Source organism: Cyprinus carpio, chromosome A20 (genome assembly GCF_018340385.1).
Source record: "Cyprinus carpio isolate SPL01 chromosome A20, ASM1834038v1, whole genome shotgun sequence".
Lineage (NCBI taxonomy): Eukaryota > Metazoa > Chordata > Actinopteri > Cypriniformes > Cyprinidae > Cyprinus > Cyprinus carpio.
In genome coordinates this window covers 24,428,315-24,445,707 of record NC_056591.1, presented here as the reverse complement: position 1 = coordinate 24,445,707, position 17,393 = coordinate 24,428,315, and the positions used below count along the sequence as shown (strand labels likewise).

Sequence of the window (17,393 nt, the reverse complement as noted above, 5' to 3'; positions counted from 1 at the left end):
TGGCTTGAATTAGTAATTAAAGAGTCCAGTTTTCTCTCAACACATCATTAATAACAAAAACGGAGCATTTTTGTGAACCCTCGCGGTGTGCATGAAACGCGAGCTGCGCTGAGGGGAAAACATCTTGGCAGTGAAGCTCCAGAAATATGCCTGTGTCACTTTCAGTCAGGTTGAACTTGACATGTCCTGCATGTTTGTCTTTTGCAATTACCGAGGAGGGATTCCGCATAACTGAATTGCATTTCCATGTGTGTGTTTAGTTTTCAGTGTCTAGCGGGTGGGTTCTGTCCAGATCAAATTAATGCACAGGATTAAATGTTACTATGCAAAAACTGGCATACCAAACTCTGGTCCAGTTCTCATCGCCTCTTTTCAGTTAATCTGTATGCAACAGCGCCATCTAGTGGACATGAATTAATATCCTCCCGAGAACCAGAGAGAGAGCGGAGAAAAAAAAAAAATTGGGGGGATTTTGTTGTTTTTGTATAGGTTTTATTTTTTCATTCAATAATTAGTTTTTGGGTTTCAGGTTATTTTAGCCAAACTTTGTACAAAGATGATTCACAACTATGTCATGTAAGATATAAAAGAATGATTTGATATACTACTGTACTTTATGGAATATGTGCGTTAAATGTCCATAAATTGGTATTCTCATTCTATACAATGTATCTATACATTGCATCTAATTTGCAACAAATAATGTGTTCTGGGGCAAACCATAATGAAAAAAAATAAACAGAATAATGGAAGTTATAACTTGACAACATTTTCATAAGAATATCTCATATTTCATAGGAATATTGATCTACAGTTTTTACTTGTGTTTCTCCAAAATGCCTGATTAAAGTGTTTGTCCTGCTGTCCTCTACAGAAGACATGTATGCCCTGTTTCATAACAAAAAGTTATATTCCAATTTGAAACCCCTCAACATTATTTACGACAAAGGCAAATTTAAATGATAATTGCAAAACATGATCACATTTCCCTAAGAGTGCTAAATTTGATCATTCTGTCAATATAAGTCATATTTAAAGAACAAGGAGAGGGAGTGTGGGACCTCCATACATTTGATAAATGTGCTCTGTACAGGACCAGACTTGAGGCATGTATGGTCTCAGAAATTCACTAAAATATAATGTCTTCTACAGAGGACTATAGTCTATGCCTGGGTCCCAGGAGGATATGACTCGAACCTGCTGTAGCTATAGGATGGTAGTGAAAACATACCTGAGGATGTTATAATGAAATACTAATATATATTTGTATGAAAAAAATAAATAAATAAATATAGATGTTGTATTAAATACAAAAAAATACAGTGATTTTTTTAAGGTGTTAAAAAGTCTGCTTGATTATATATATATATACACACATATATATATATATATATACATATATATATACATACATATATATATATATATATATATATATATATATATATATACATATATATACATATATATATATATATATACATATATATATATATATATACATATATATATATATATATATATATATACATATATATATATATATATATACACATATATATATATATATATACACATATATATATATATATACATATATATATATATATATACATATATATATATATATATATATATATATATATATATATATATATATATACACATATATATACATATATATATATATATACATATATATATATATATATATATATATATATATATATACATATATATATATATATATATATATATATATACACCTATATATATATATTATATATACATACATATATATATATACATACATATATATATACATATATATATACATATATATATACATACATTACATATACATATACATATATATATACATATACATATATATAATATATATATATATACATATATATATACATATACATATATATATACATATACATATATATATACATATACATATACATATATATACACATACATATATATACATATACATATATATACATACACATATATATACATATACATATACATATACATATACATATACATATATATATTATATACATATACATATATATATACATATATATATACATATACATATACACATATATATATGTATATATATATATATATATATATATATATATATATATATATATATAGGTGCGTTCATTTCGACAGAAAACACAATTTCAATTCAAACAATACACAAATATACAATGCAAACCGTAAAATACTGAATCATTTTGGTAATTTGGTTACTCCAAGCATACAGAAAATACACGTATTGCACATTAGATTAGATTAGATTAGATTCAACTTTATTGTCACTGCACATGTAAGGTACAAGGCAGCGAAATGCAGTTAGCATCTAACCAGAAGTGCAATAAGCAGTAAGTACAGAATATACAAGGTCTACAATATGTACAATAACTATACAGATAAGTATTATGGACAAAATTTACAGATTTTAAATACTATCAGCATGATATACAGATAGGTGTTACTATGAACATATTATACAGATGAATATGTGAAGTGTATGTACACTATAGGCAGAACTATGAACATATGAACAATTTAAACTATTGCAATGGAACAGTAAAGTGCATAGAAAATATTCAGTGTGCAATGGATCATTCAGTGTTCCTGGATGAACAGACAGTAGTGCAAGTAATAGCAAGTTTGTTGTTTTTGCTAGTTGTAAATAAATAAATAAATAAATCAGTCAGATGTAGTGATGAAGTGGGGGAGGAGTCTGTGTGTATGGTGTGGGGGGGTGTCAGAGGGCAGAGTTCAGCAAGGAGACAGCTGTAGGGAAAAAGCTGTTCCTGGATCTGCTGGTCCTTGTCCGGAGGCTCCTGAAGCGCCTCCCGGAGGGCAGGAGGTTAAACAGTCTATGGTCAGGGTGAGAGGAGTCCTTAAGAATGCTGCGAGCTCGACGTACACAGCGTTTCCTCTGGATGTCCTCAATAGCAGGAAGTGGTGTCCCTGTGATGCGTTGGGCAGTTTTCACCACCCTCTGCAGTGCTTTGCGGTCAGCCACCGTGCAGTTCCCATACCAGACTGTGATGCAGCTGGTCAGGATGCTCTCGATCGCACACCGGTAAAAGTTCACCACTATGGCTGAAGACAGCTGGTTCTTCTTCAGTGTTCTGAGGAAGAAGAGGCGTTGGTGAGCCTTCTTGACCAGGCTGGAGGTGTTTGTGGTCCAGGACAGGTCCTCCGTGATGGTGGTTCCCAGGAACTTGAAGCTGGAGACACGTTCAACAACCATCCCGTTAATGTGGATGGGGTCATGCGTGCTTCCTTTCTTCTTCCTGAAGTCCACAATGAGCTCCTTTGTTTTACTGGTGTTAAGGAGCAGGTTATTTTCAGCGCACCATGTGGCCAGGTGCTGTACCTCTTCCCTGTAGGCAGTCTCATCGTTGTCACTGATGAGGCCAATCACTGTGGTGTCGTCTGCAAACTTAATGATGGAGTTGCATCCATGCACAGGCTTGCAGTCATGGGTGTAGAGGGAGTAGAGAAATGGGCTCAGCACACAGCCCTGTGGTACGCCAATGTAAACATAGTTTACATACTGCAGAAATATTATGAATAATAGTATGCTATTCCTAACACAGCTTTAATCTGGTAAAAAAACAAAAAAAAAAACACTGTATTTGTAATATTAAATAGCTAGAGGCTTTACATATCATCTGAAGATGTGTTTAAACCGTGGCTACATGTGCGATGCAATTTTGTGAGATTCCGTTCGGAGCCCATTCATTTACTGCAGAGATTTACTGCCAGCAGCTTTGTAATAAAACCAAAAACTAAGCTTGTTGGGCTTCATCTATATTTATCGTTGGCCATCTGTGAACATGAGTCTCAAGGCTGGTGTTTCAGATTGTATTGGAAGGCTGCACAAATCTCTACACACCTGCACTGGTACGAGAAATGTAGGAAAAAAGAACTGCTGACTGGTCTTTTCTCCCCCAGAATCCAGCAGACTGTATCTGCAAACCTCATATACATTCACAGGTAAAAATAGTAAGCGTGGGTTACCCATGAACTCAGTTGCCCTTTAGTATTTTAAGGTCACAAGCCACAGGAACAGAGTAAGTGGGCAGCTGTGTATACAGCGTGGGCAATATTTTTCCACCACTGACATGTCTTTAGAAGTCTGACCAAAAAAACAAAAACAAAAAAAACTGTAGCCTAGTGCAAGTTATGTAGAATTGTTATGTATCCAGTCATAATATAAAACTACACTGTACTGACTGGAGTGATACAGCTTTCATTTGGGAAAAAAAATAGTGCTTAATTCATGCATGTTTATATACAGGTGCTGGTCATATAATTAGAATATAATTCAAATGTTTATTTCTTTTAATTTTGATGATTATAATTGACAACTAAGGAAAATCCCAAATTCAGTATCTCAGAAAACTAGAATATTGTGAAAAGGTTCAATATTGAAGACACCTGGTGCCACACTCTAATTAACTAATTAACTCAAAACACCTGCAAAGGCCTTTAAATGGTCTCTCAGTCTAGTTCTGTAGGCTACACAATCACGGGGAAGACTGCTGACTTGACAGTTGTCCAAAAGACGACCATTGACACCTTGCAAGACAAAAAAAGGTCATTGCAAAAGAGGCTGGCTGTTCACAGAGCTCTGTGTCCAAGCACATTAATAGAGAGGCGAAGGGAAGGAAAAAATGTGGTAGAAAAAAAAATGTAAAAGCAATAGGGATAACCGCACCCTGGAGAGGATTGTGAAACAAAACCCATTAAAAAATGTGGGGGAGATTCACAAAGAGCGGACTGCAGTTGGAGTCAGTGCTTCAAGAACCACTACGCACAGACGTATGCAAGACATGGGTTTCAGCTGTCGCATTCCTTATGTCAAGCCACTCTTGAACAACAGACAGCATCAGAAGCGCCTCGCCTGGGCTAAAGACAAAAAGGACTGGACTGCTGCTGAGTGGTCCAAAGTTATGTTCTCTGATTAAAGTAAATTTTGCATTTCCTTTGGAAATCAGGGTCCCAGAGTCTGGAGGAAGAGAGGAGAGGCACACAATCAGTGCCACAGACTGATCGACTCCATGCCACGCCGCATTGCTGCAGTAATTCAGGCAAAAGGAGCCCCAACTAAGTATTGAGTGCTGTACATGCTCATACTTTTCATGTTAATAATTTTCAGTTGGCCAAGATTTCTAAAAATCCTTTCTTTGTATTGGTCTTAAGTAATATTCTAATTTTCTGAGATACTGAATTTGGGATTTTCCTTAGTTGTCAGTTATAATCAAAATGAAAAGAAATAAACATTTGAAATATACCAGTCTGTGTGTAATGAATTAATATAATATACAAGTTTCACTTTTTAAATGGAATTAGTGAAATAATTAAACTTTTTGATGATATTCTAATTATATGACCAGCACCTGTATAAGGGGGGGTCAGAGAAATCTCACCCAACAATACAAAACACAAACTAATAAAATAGAACTTTAAACACTGGTTAAAAAAAAATCCCTATTTCCATTAATTAATGAAGTGTATTATTATTGTTGTTGCTGTTACGCATTATTTGTGAATTAATAATACACCAAATCCTGTAAGGAGTCAAAGATGAGCTTTTACAGATGAACTCAATTTCCCATGATGCCTTCGGCTCTAATGAGCGCTGGGTGCGCGTTCTACCGGAAATACTCTTGTTGTGCCTGTGGATTTGTTTTGTGCAGGGCTGCAGTTTTACTGGCCTTACGGTGAGAAATCTCCAGCCTGCTATGCAAACCCTCGTTTAACTACATGTCACAGATGGACATTAGACATGATCTATTCACCTGTAGGTCGCTCTGAAGCTACATTAGCAGAGATATCGCTCATCTGACGCAAAGCTAATGTTTCTAAATGCTTTCTTTTCTCTGGGCGGTTTTTGCACCAAAGTAGTTAAATGAACTCGTATAAAGAATTATCCAAATAAAAGACATTTGAATGGGACTGTAAACTATTGGTTTATTTTGGACCGTTACCATAACTAACAAAGCTAAAGTTTAGCATGTACAACAAATGGCTTAATATTTAAGTAGATAAAATGCTTTAGTACAGAAATAGTGGTTATAATAATTATAATAATTATATATAATAATTTATATATATATATATAACACACACACACACACACCTAAAGGATTATTAGGAACACCATACTAATACTGTTTGACCCCCTTTCGCCTTCAGAACTGCCTTAATTCTACGTGGCATTGATTCAACAAGGTGCTGAAAGCATTCTTTAGAAATGTTGGCCCATATTGATAGGATAGCATCTTGCAGTTGATGGAGATTTGTGGGATGCACATCCAGGGCACGAAGCTCCCGTTCTACCCCATCCCAAAGATGCTCTATTGGGTTGAGATCTGGTGACTGTGGGGGCCATTTTAGTACAGTGAACTCATTGTCATGTTCAAGAAACCAATTTTAAATGATTTGAGCTTTGTGACATGGTGCATTATCCTGCTGGAAGTAGCCATCAGAGGATGGGTACATGGTGGTTATAAAGGGATGGACATGGTCAGAAACAATGCTCAGGTAGGCCGTGGCATTTAAACGATACCCAATTGGCACAAAGGGGCCTAAAGTGTGCCAAGAAAACATCCCCCACACCACACCCTTACACCACCAGCCTGCACAGTGGTAACAAGGCATGATGGATCCATGTTCGCCAAATTCTGACTCTACCATCTGAATGTCTCAACAGAAATCGAGACTCATCAGACCAGGCAACATTTTTCCAGTCTTCAACTGTCCAATTTTGGTGAGCTCGTGCAAATTGTAGCCTCTTTTTCCTATTTGTAGTGGAGATGAGTGGTACCCGGTGGGGTCTTCTAGTGTGTAGGCCATCCGCCTCAAGGTTGTGCGTGTTGTGTGCTTCACAAATGCTTTGCTGCATACCTCGGTTGTAACGAGTGGTTCTTTCAGTCAAAGTTGCTCTTCTATCAGCTTGAATCAGTTGGCCCATTCCCCTCTGACCTCTAGCATCAACAAGGCATTTTCGCTCACAGGACTGCCGCATACTGGATGTTTTTCCCTTTTCACACCATTCTTTGCAAACCCTAGAAATGGTTGTGCGTGAAAATCCCAGTAACTGAGCAGATTGTGAAATACTCAGACCGGCCCGTCTGGCACCAACAACCATGCCACGCTCAAAATTGCTTAAATCACCTTTCTTTCCCATTTTGTCTTGACCAGGACCACATTGCATTGAAGCAACTGCCATGTGATTGGTTGATTAGATAATTGCATTAATGAGAAATTGAACAGGTGTTCCTAATAATCCTTTAGGTGAGTGTATATATAGATAGTACTCAATCAAGTTTGTTTTGGCCAGATAATTTAATTTGTAAATATTATACACACATAGAAAATTTAATTAAATATTATTTACACATACTTCTTATATTTACTTTTTCTTAACTAACAACGTTATTGGAGTTACTGTCAAAGTCCGCAGCACAAATAGTGCAGGAGTTACACACCAAAATGTAATGCGTAAACTGCGTTATAGTGTAACAGTGATACTTGGCATAGCGAACACCACTAACAAGGTAATATAACAGACTTTCACTTGCCTAAATCGTGTAGCCATTTGAGTATTGGTTTTTATTTCTGTACATTCTCACAGACATTCAGCAAAGACATCAGCTGCTCTGTGGGAAAGCTCAGTGTTTGGTACTGTACGTCTTCATGGCTTTTTAAAAACTCTAGAATATGGTAAAATACAGACGTCACTACACATAGAACACAGAATGACATACGCTGCTAAAGACCACAGGAATGGAGAGTGTACATGAGCTATGCATTCACAACACGACACACACGTTGAGCATATTAATAAGAGATATACAAGGATTTTACAAACGCATCAATTTCAGTGCCAATGGAGATGACAGTGTAAAAATTTAGTTACATTACTTTTTTTTCATTAATATAATATTATTAGACTAATAATATATTTATAATATTTCTGACTAATCATATTATTAGACTAATAATATTTTCTGACTAATATTAATAGTTCAAATAACAATTTAATTAAATAAATATACATTTAAGAAAACAAACCAAAAGTAACATTTCAGGGAGTGGATAAATAAGAAATATTTAAAAATTGGGTATGACAATTTTTTAAAATAATTTAAATACCTTTTCAAAATGGTGGATTGTGGGGAAACTGAAATTCTCATTCTGCATTAACGTCTGATGTTATTAAATGTGGACAAAAGCATTTTGAGGCCTGCATGCCAACTAGTGTGAGCAGACTACAAAAACGGCACAAATAAAAACAATGTCTAAATAATAATATTAATAATTATACATAATCCTGTGCACTGACTGAATAATTCTCTCTGTACAATTCATGCAGCTCTAGCACGTCATAATTCAGTGACTTTGCAAAAGAATGCAATGACTATCTCAAATCCCGTTTGTATTCTTGAATTTCCCTGTCCTGAACCGGTTCACTCCATTTTTTCCAGAAATGCCCTCGTAATGCAACAGGGAAACCGGAGCTAAATTTTGATATGTGCTATATTATAAAACTGAATATCAATGTAACAGTACAGACTTATAAGTATATTCTCTAGAAATGCTGCAGCAATACATTTTGACATACTGTTTTAGGAAACCCGGACTTGGCCATTGCACGAAACTAATGTGAATTGGAAGTGGGGAAGGAGGGTGCCATGCAGTGGGTGATCGCCCCACTGTCCAGATCATTTTAGGTCGCCCTCGTCCCCCTGAATGGTCTTCTTGATCCGCAGAAGCATGGTGGTCCACCACTCCAACAATCATATGAAATCAAACCAAACCCTTCACCTAAAAGACGGCGAAAGAATGAAGACAATATGAGATATCTGTGATGTTAGCGTCACCAAAAAGAACTGCAAAGTAGTAGATATGATGCATTCAACTCCTCCTGGGAAATATGTATTTATGAGTTCAAGTTACTTATCGGAGAAAGATGACAATGTACCAACAAAAAAAATCAACAAAACTAAAAAAATAAAGTAATCAGGTGTGTTTTTGGCAAGTGTTTTATCAGGTTATGAAGGTACTATAAATGTAATTGTTTTAGATTTTATTGTGATTTTACAATACTATCATATTTTGTACATCTTAGTTTTATAGTAAATGAAAAAAAAAATTAATCTAATGGGTCTGCCATATTTTCCAATAGATACACCCTCAACCTGGGGCTTAAAGAAAGTTCAGTTTCCCTCTTGTAATTTAAACACTGTGGGATGTTCATGTGCGTTCGATTCATAAATATGAACTTTTCGACATGACCCACTCCAGACTCATGCCAGTGGTTGAAGTATTAAGTATTTTTATTTTCAAAATGGAACAATGATAACAAATGAATTTTTTAAAAGAACCTGAAGATAAAAGTCATACCGCTTCTGTAAAAGCCTCTGCATTTTGCTCCTCATGGGCCTCCAGAAGTTTCTGTAAGGACAAAAACTCTTATAAGTATACAACAATTAATATTAATTTTTGAAAGTGGTGCAAAACTCAATGTGAGTGATTGCCTGGGTACTGCGAAAGTTTTCAGAGTGGTTTTCATCATGATACTATGCAATTGCTAGGGGGTTCTGGGTTCGGAAATTAACAAAGGTTAAAAAATGCCATCAAAATGAACATAAATGCCCAATTCAAGAAACAGAGACAAAAAATGCCCCCATACAACTGAACTAAATCTATTACGACTGTCATGATTAAAGTGAATTATGAAAATGAATAAAAAAGGTACATTACATATGTTCACGTTGCATCAAACATTCATTTTACACATTGTTTTTGCAGCATTGCAGACTGCTTCAGTGCTTTGCCCGCTTTCTGTATACAATTTATTTCAGATATAAATAACAGTTCACCACTACTAAGAAACCCAAAGTGAAGTCTTGATTTTATGAGTAAAAAAAAGACTAAAAGAATATGCTGTTTCTCCACACAGAATATCAAGGGCAATAATCGATAATAATATTGCAGCCCTAGCCTGTAATAAGTTCCTGCTTTTTAATTTTAAATACTTCATGTAGGCTACTGAAAATTACAATAATCATATCATCATTCAACTTTTGTTTAAATACATGTATGCCACCTTTTATTTTAAATTACCTTTAAAGATGCTCTAAGAAAATCACTTCCGGAGAGGAAAACATACCAGTTTTGACTCTGTCCTGTCAGATATGTTTTGATTATAAAATGTGTTTTTATATGTTGTAAACTGTATCATAACAAACCTTCAGAAGCTTGCATTCTCTTGAATCTGAGAAGGCTGGAAACATCTCTTCATACTTTCCAACAGCAAGCTACGACAGAAAGGAAGTCACACATATTATCTGCAGCAGTTCTCCATGTATATGCGTGCATGATGACCTGATGGAGAGCCGACCTTTGCGTTCAGCTCGTCCACGATGAAGTGGCACAAGGAAGCTTTGAAGAAGTATTCTTTGGCGCTGTATTTCAGTAGGGGATTGTCCATGGTGTTGGTTCCAACCTGTTTACAGACAGGAATTCCCGAGTGATTTAGCGACTGCCGGTGAGCGAGTAATGTGGCAAGAATCTGCAGAAGACCGACAGATGGCTTACCTGCTCATAAATCTCTATTGCTTTCGGGTACTGCTCTAACTGAGCGCTGTATGAAGCCACCTTCAGCAGACACTTGTTTGCAGAGCTGTAAATTAAGCAAACAGTCCATATCAAAGCTTAAAGCACCATTCAGAATGCCTCAATTAATCTTAGAAACCTCTCCTTAGGAACAAAGCGGTTAAACATGGGGGAAAAAACAAGACCTTTATTATTTGGCTTCTACTAAGCAGGCTTACCTGTTTGATTCCTCTCCTTTGTAATAGTCAGCAGCTTGTTCATAATGTGCAATTGCCTTTAGACAACCAAAAACAGAAATCTCAATCTTAAAGGTCACAGACATTGAGTGTTTACATTCAAAACAAATAACTATATAGCTGCTAACTATCAGAGGGCAACTTAAGAAAAGTTTATCAAAGCTGTTTACATTTGTATTTTTTATTAATAATAAGAATTTATTATTAACAATATTTCAATAGTTTTATAATCAATAATCATTTTATATTATTATTATTATTATTAATAATATTAAAGATTAATTAAATATCTATTAATAATAATAAAAATACATTATGATAAATCTCAAAATATTTTTAGCTTATTATTATTACATAACATTATACATAAAATTGAAAAATATTATTTTCTCGGAATGTTTTGTTTTCTTCTCTTGACCGTTTATAAAGTCTATGGGAAAAGAACCTCATTTAAAGTGTGACCTTATTTGAAAATAAATAATACATTATAATAATTTTTTATTACATTATATATTATTTTCTCAACTTGGTTTTTGTTTAACTGTCTATGATCTGTCGCTGAGAAAAGAACCACATTTAATGCATGACCTTAAACATTGTTGGTTTATTAAACATAATGCATGTAAATTCAAGCGCTTTTTGGTGGCAAGACAGCAATCTGTCTAAAATGTATTTAGATGAGGAAAACTTTGATCAACATTTGCAAATCCAAATTATGAATATCTGTTTAATTAGAACCATTAATCCAGCTGTTTCTGTGTTTTATACTTATACTACTTATAATACAACACCCTACAAATTATAGCTGTCTCACTCTACATTCTCAGTATAAGATGCACCTTCAGTTTATACTAAATAACATTTTTGTACCTTCTCAATGTCCACCAGCTCTGATTCATACACCTCAGCGATTGTGATATGATGCTTGGCGGCGATGGTGAATCTTCCCTGAAGACAGAACGGAGGAGACTTTATAAAACTGACTGTCAGTTGTATATCCCATTCAGTATCCATCAAGCTTTTCTATCTGAACATCTACACGCTTTGTTGATTCCATATGTGTTTGGATACAGATTCTGGGCCTCATGTTTATGAAATTTCTCCCAGATTTTGAAAGGGGGAGGGATGCCTTACTGCCTGTCATAAAATGTTCTGTTAAACTGCTCAATGGGAGTTTCTGCTGTAATAGTTGGTGGATTGCTAGACAGCTAAAACACGAAATGCTGTTTAAAACCCCCCAAGATGACATAGTACAGCAATAGGACAGCCTGGATGAACATTATATCAACTATGATTTTGACTGCTACAAAAACATCTTACCATGTCTGTGTAAATATCAATGGCTGCATTTAAGCACTTGATAGCCTCTAATCGCAAGCATTAAAGAGAAGGAGGAGGAAGAGTTAGACAGTCAGACTTATGATCAATGATATGGAAATAAAACAATTTATCTGAAACCTATTGTCTATATGTGTAGTGATTTATATCAGCATATAAACACACACTTTGTCTATTACATACACGGCTACACTGCTGAATTATTGTGTGTAAAGACCTGCTTACATTTTTAATACACTGTATATTCAAATGCACACTTTCTTTGATTTTTGCAACACATTTGTCAGTGGACTGTGATATCATTTCTACCTTCACTGACTGATCTCATAAAAATCTCCTAATATTAGTTGCAATGCAGCATTCATTCTTATGCCATATACCAGTGAACTCCAAACTGGGTCCCGGAGGGCCGGTGTCCTGGAGAGTTTAGCTCCAACTTGCCTCAACAAACCTGCCTGGAAGTTTCTAGTATGCCTAAGACCTTAATTAGCTGGTTCAGGTGTGTTTATTTACTTTAGTAACCTAAATCTGAAAAACACTGGCCAGACTGAAATAAAATCTGTGACCTGGGGGGAATTCCAGAAAGCAGGTTATGTGACATACTCGGCTATGTTTAAGAGTAAGTAAGTGGATAACCTTTCAGTTCCAAAAACGGAGGTAACTTTCAAGGTATGTTAGTAGTCATAGCAACTCACTCTCTGAACTTAACCTGCTCCAGGGCAGGTTATGTTCCAGGGTTAGTTCACTTCAGCGAGCCTTCAGTGGGAGCGACAGATAGTGCACAACATTATGTAATATTACAATATGTAATATAGCTTATTATATATATATATATATATATATATATATATATATATATATATATATATAATATATATATATATATATATATATATATATATATATTTTATTTTTTTATTTTTTTGATATGTTAATGAGGAAGCACTAATATAAGTAATAAATAAGGTAACATTATTCTAATATGATTATTTCTTTTATTGCCATATATAAGAGTTAGCTGTATAAATTATAAAACATTATGACAAGGTAATGTTTAACTTATAAATATATTTATTTATTTTATTTATTACATGTTATATTATCTCACACATGGATTTTCTATAATGTCTAAATTCTAAATCAAAATACATATCTGATATGACTTAATATATAATTAGCATAAAACAAAAAATATAATTCACATTCTCAAGGATTAAACATTACATGGAAAAAAAATCACGGTCATCAATTAGGTGGCGATATGCACTAAGCATGTAAACAACTAATGAACAAAAGAAGAAGAAAGAAACAGCTTGGCGCGCTTTTTCTTAGCGTCCGTTTCCATAGTGACTCGTTGATTCATCGCTCTGTTGAGAATGTCTTGAGTCTTAACCAGGAACATACTCTGAGTTGAATGAACTTACTCCCGGACGCATTTTTGGAACCACATACCTCGAGTAAGCAAGGTTTGGGGTTAATCAACCGAGAGTTCAGGATTTAGTTCACGGTAAGTTAACCCTGCTTTCTGGAATACACCCCAGCACACAGTCAAAAAAACAAACAAACAAAACAAAACAAAAAAAAAAAAAAAATATATATATATATATATATATATATATATATATATATATATATATATATATATATATATATATATATATATATATATATATATATATATAATTGTTTAATTAATTGAAATAAAATAAAAAAAGGAAAATAAGAAAGCATTTATATAATGTGTTTATGATATGAAAACTGAAATAAAAATCAATTAAAATTAAATATTAAACAAAATGAATTAAAACTAAATAGAAATATTATAAAAAACAAATAGAAATGACAAAAGTACATAAAATTTATACAAAATAAAATGAAAACAATAAAAGCGCTAACTCAAAATATTAATAAATAATACTATAATAGTACATAAATAACACTAAAATAATACTGTTATGTTCACACAGAAACAACTGTTTTATAAAATGAGAGTAATTTAATTAATGAATCCATTCAGTGATAAAGTGATAGAATGAACTTGTTTAGAAATATATGAAGGATCAGCAACAGTCATATATTAAATATTCATCTTGAGATGTATCAAAACATCTGCTAATACAGAATAAATCAACTGACTGTCATGAAGCTGGAAGTTGATCTGTGAATCTGCGGCCTCACCTTGTGGATCTGCCTTCTTGAAGGCATTTCCCGCATCAACGTAGCTGGTGGCCGAATCGTGTTTATTCTGAAGCTGCATGTGAATTCTGGCCGCCTGACAGAAAGCATTGCCTGCAGCTGGATACAGCAGAATATGAATATATAATAAACATCATAATATATCCTGTCAATTACAAACAAAGCTGTAGAATTATTCAAGATGACATGAGGATAACGTCATTAATGAGATTATATTCATTCAGAAATATTTATATTTTAGCAGTTAAGGGCATGAATTATGCATGAATTAAGGGTTCTTATTCAAACAATTTGAATGTATATTACATAATGACCTTTTAAGCATTATATAATACAATACCACTTGTTAAAGATGAAGCACTTCATGTCTGTACCACTAAAAAGCACATACCACTCCAGTTTTTGGCCATTTTGAACATGTTGGCCGCTCTGGCGTACATCTCACATGCCTCTTCCACTTTGTGATTTCCTCTGAAAGATGTGAGAAGATTCAGTTATGTCTTTTTTCCAATTTAATACCTTAATGAAAACTATAACGTTTACCTAACAACTCTACAAACCAGAAGGTAAACACTTTATTAATATTGGTTAATATTGATTGTATGTATATTATTGGGTTAAGTCAGAAAATCATAGCTGCTAATAAACAGGAAGTCCTAGAAAACCTTGTGTCCTGGTGGGAATATTCAATCGGGTCAGTTTTCAAGTGCCTCATATCATATTAATTAAAACTATTTAAAATAAATCTGTTTCACACCAGACTAGGTCAGAGCTTGTTTACTATAAATAACACTGAATAAGTGCTCAATATGTTTGGGGTGTCAATAAAGCATCTCACTGTTGCTGTCGACTCCGGGCTCTTCCAAAAAAAATATGGATATGAACTGAAGAATGGCTTTAATCAGCCATTGGTGTAAAGTTTAAAACCATAAGTTATAATTATTAAAATAAAGATTTACTTTTAAATGTATATTTTAAAAGATGTTATATTTATTTTAATCAATATTTAGTTGTATTAATCAGAATATTTAAAATAAGTACACATAAATATTTTAATGTAATACAGTTAATATTAATATTAAAATAGTACCATATATTTTTTTCATATTAACTTTAGATTATTATTACATAATATACAACAGACTAATAATTAAAGTACATGTAAACATTACTAAAAAAAGGAGTAATAAATAATAAAATTTTAATACGATTTTACATATGTTCCGTATTTTTGTTAATATTATTATAGTGACATAAAAACAAGAAATATAATGTAAATACCGCAGCCACTGCGCCACTAATGCGCCAAACACCAAACACTTCACTTGGTGGCCCAATCATGAAATCACATCAGTTATTATCATTATTTAATTATTATGAACACGCAAAAATCGTTATTTAAAAAGATCAACTATGCATCATATAGGACAAGCCCTTTTTTCCATCGGTTGATGCGCAAAGCGGCCTGTCACAGCTTGGGCCCTTGTACAATAAAATTCATATATCTTTTTAGTTTTTATGCAACTAAATACTCAGTATTAACTGATTAACATAAAGCTAAAGCTTGGCAACAGGATCATATTGACAATATATTTTAACAGTCCAGCGGACTGATCGGATAAACAGGGAAGAAGCATGTATTTAATCTTACCCAAACATTCCTCCTAAAAAAGAGCCGGAAGACTTCACTTTCTTATCGGCTTCAGCCATAAGCTGAATTGCCTCCTTTTCTTTCCCGGAATTGTCCATTATTTCTGTGGTTAAGTGAAAAGATAAACACTAAAACCTATTTTCATTTATCTGCTCGTTTCTCTCGCGCTCTATCACTATGACAGCGGGGGATTACTGTCATTGCGCTTATTAAGCGTGGGCGTTCAGGACGCTCGAGCAAAGCATTGTGGGATTTGTTGTTTTGCGACAGAGCTTTAATGAACGGCCGTTAAAAAGAATCGAACACATATAAACTACAACTCCCATAAACACACACATCAATGCGCGTTACGTAATATTGCAATTTTTACATTGTAAGAAATTATGCCCGAATTTATTTAGAAATTATTGTACCCGCAATTTTATAAACTTAACGTCATTTCAACTAAACAATATTTGAATAAATGCGCGATTTGTAGTAGTTTTAATCTTCAGTATATGGTAAAATTATTAATTTCCCCCCCCTTTGGTTACATGTGTGGTTAAGTTTAGTTAAGAGTATGTGAAGATAAAAAATTGTAGGCTTAATTTTGGTTCATTATAGGTTTGCATAGCTATATATAATTAATATATAAATTGCATATAAAGAGAGCATGCTTTTACCACAATGTTGATTGATCAGCAACAAGCTCCTGCAATGCCACTGAAGATTATTATGACGAAATAACCATATTCCATGCTGAGCACTAGATGGTACTGTAGATCGCCATACTAGTTCACTACGAGAAGTTTAAGGGCTGAAACATTGAAAGTAGCTCTGTATTAGTTTGCATGGGTCTTTCCTCTAATGCAGAATTCTTTGATTATTAAAAATGAATATGCAACATAACAAAATATTCCCAAGAAAAAGGTACTGAATAACAAGAATAACCAATCTATAAACACAAATGTAAAAATCCAAGCTATCAGTGTGACATAGTGTGAAATAAAATATCTTAAAGTTGTAAAGACAGCGAAAGAAACAGGCTGAAGCAAACAAATTTATAGGAGCGTGTACTTTCAAAACTCAAATCATCTACAAAGTACAATAAAAGCACCACACCTTTCCTTCGTTTGTATAAGATTCATTTCAGGAAAAGGTAGTTTGTTTTCTTTCCTTTGCACTCATGTTTGCAACAATATGTGGTAAAGAATTATAGGTAACTTGTATTAAACCTAGCTAGACAGCATCTCTGGCCATTATAAGTGGCTTAAGAATGTGGGCAGCTCACTATGATTTCAGACACAGCCTTCAGAGTG

At 33.9% G+C, this 17,393-nt stretch overlaps 1 protein-coding gene across 1 annotated transcript; it reads right to left on the bottom strand.

The window, feature by feature from the left end:
* Positions 1-7,639: 7,639 nt before the first annotated feature.
* On the bottom strand, positions 7,640-16,307 carry napbb (N-ethylmaleimide-sensitive factor attachment protein, beta b). The gene is made up of 12 exons (XM_042778354.1): positions 16,096-16,307; positions 14,836-14,915; positions 14,427-14,543; positions 12,231-12,277; positions 11,781-11,858; positions 10,893-10,948; positions 10,657-10,741; positions 10,460-10,564; positions 10,308-10,376; positions 9,460-9,510; positions 8,875-8,880; positions 7,640-8,843 (listed from the first exon to the last, which is right to left on the bottom strand). Exons 1-12 carry the CDS (start codon positions 16,191-16,193, stop codon positions 8,778-8,780), a joined length of 858 nt encoding a protein of 285 aa, XP_042634288.1. The 5' UTR covers positions 16,194-16,307; the 3' UTR covers positions 7,640-8,777.
* Between the last annotated feature and the right edge of the window lie 1,086 nt (positions 16,308-17,393).

Excerpts from the sequence above, each read along its gene's own strand:
- napbb (XM_042778354.1), bottom strand. The coding sequence starts at position 16,193 with ATGGACAATTCCGGGAAAGAAAAGGAGGCAATTCAGCTTATGGCTGAA. Across the intron at positions 12,278-14,426 it reads CAAGAAGGCAGATCCACAAG|AGGCTATCAAGTGCTTAAAT; the intron begins GTGAGGCCGCAG and ends GCTTGCGATTAG. Across the intron at positions 11,859-12,230 it reads TTGATATTTACACAGACATG|GGAAGATTCACCATCGCCGC; the intron begins GTAAGATGTTTT and ends TTCTGTCTTCAG.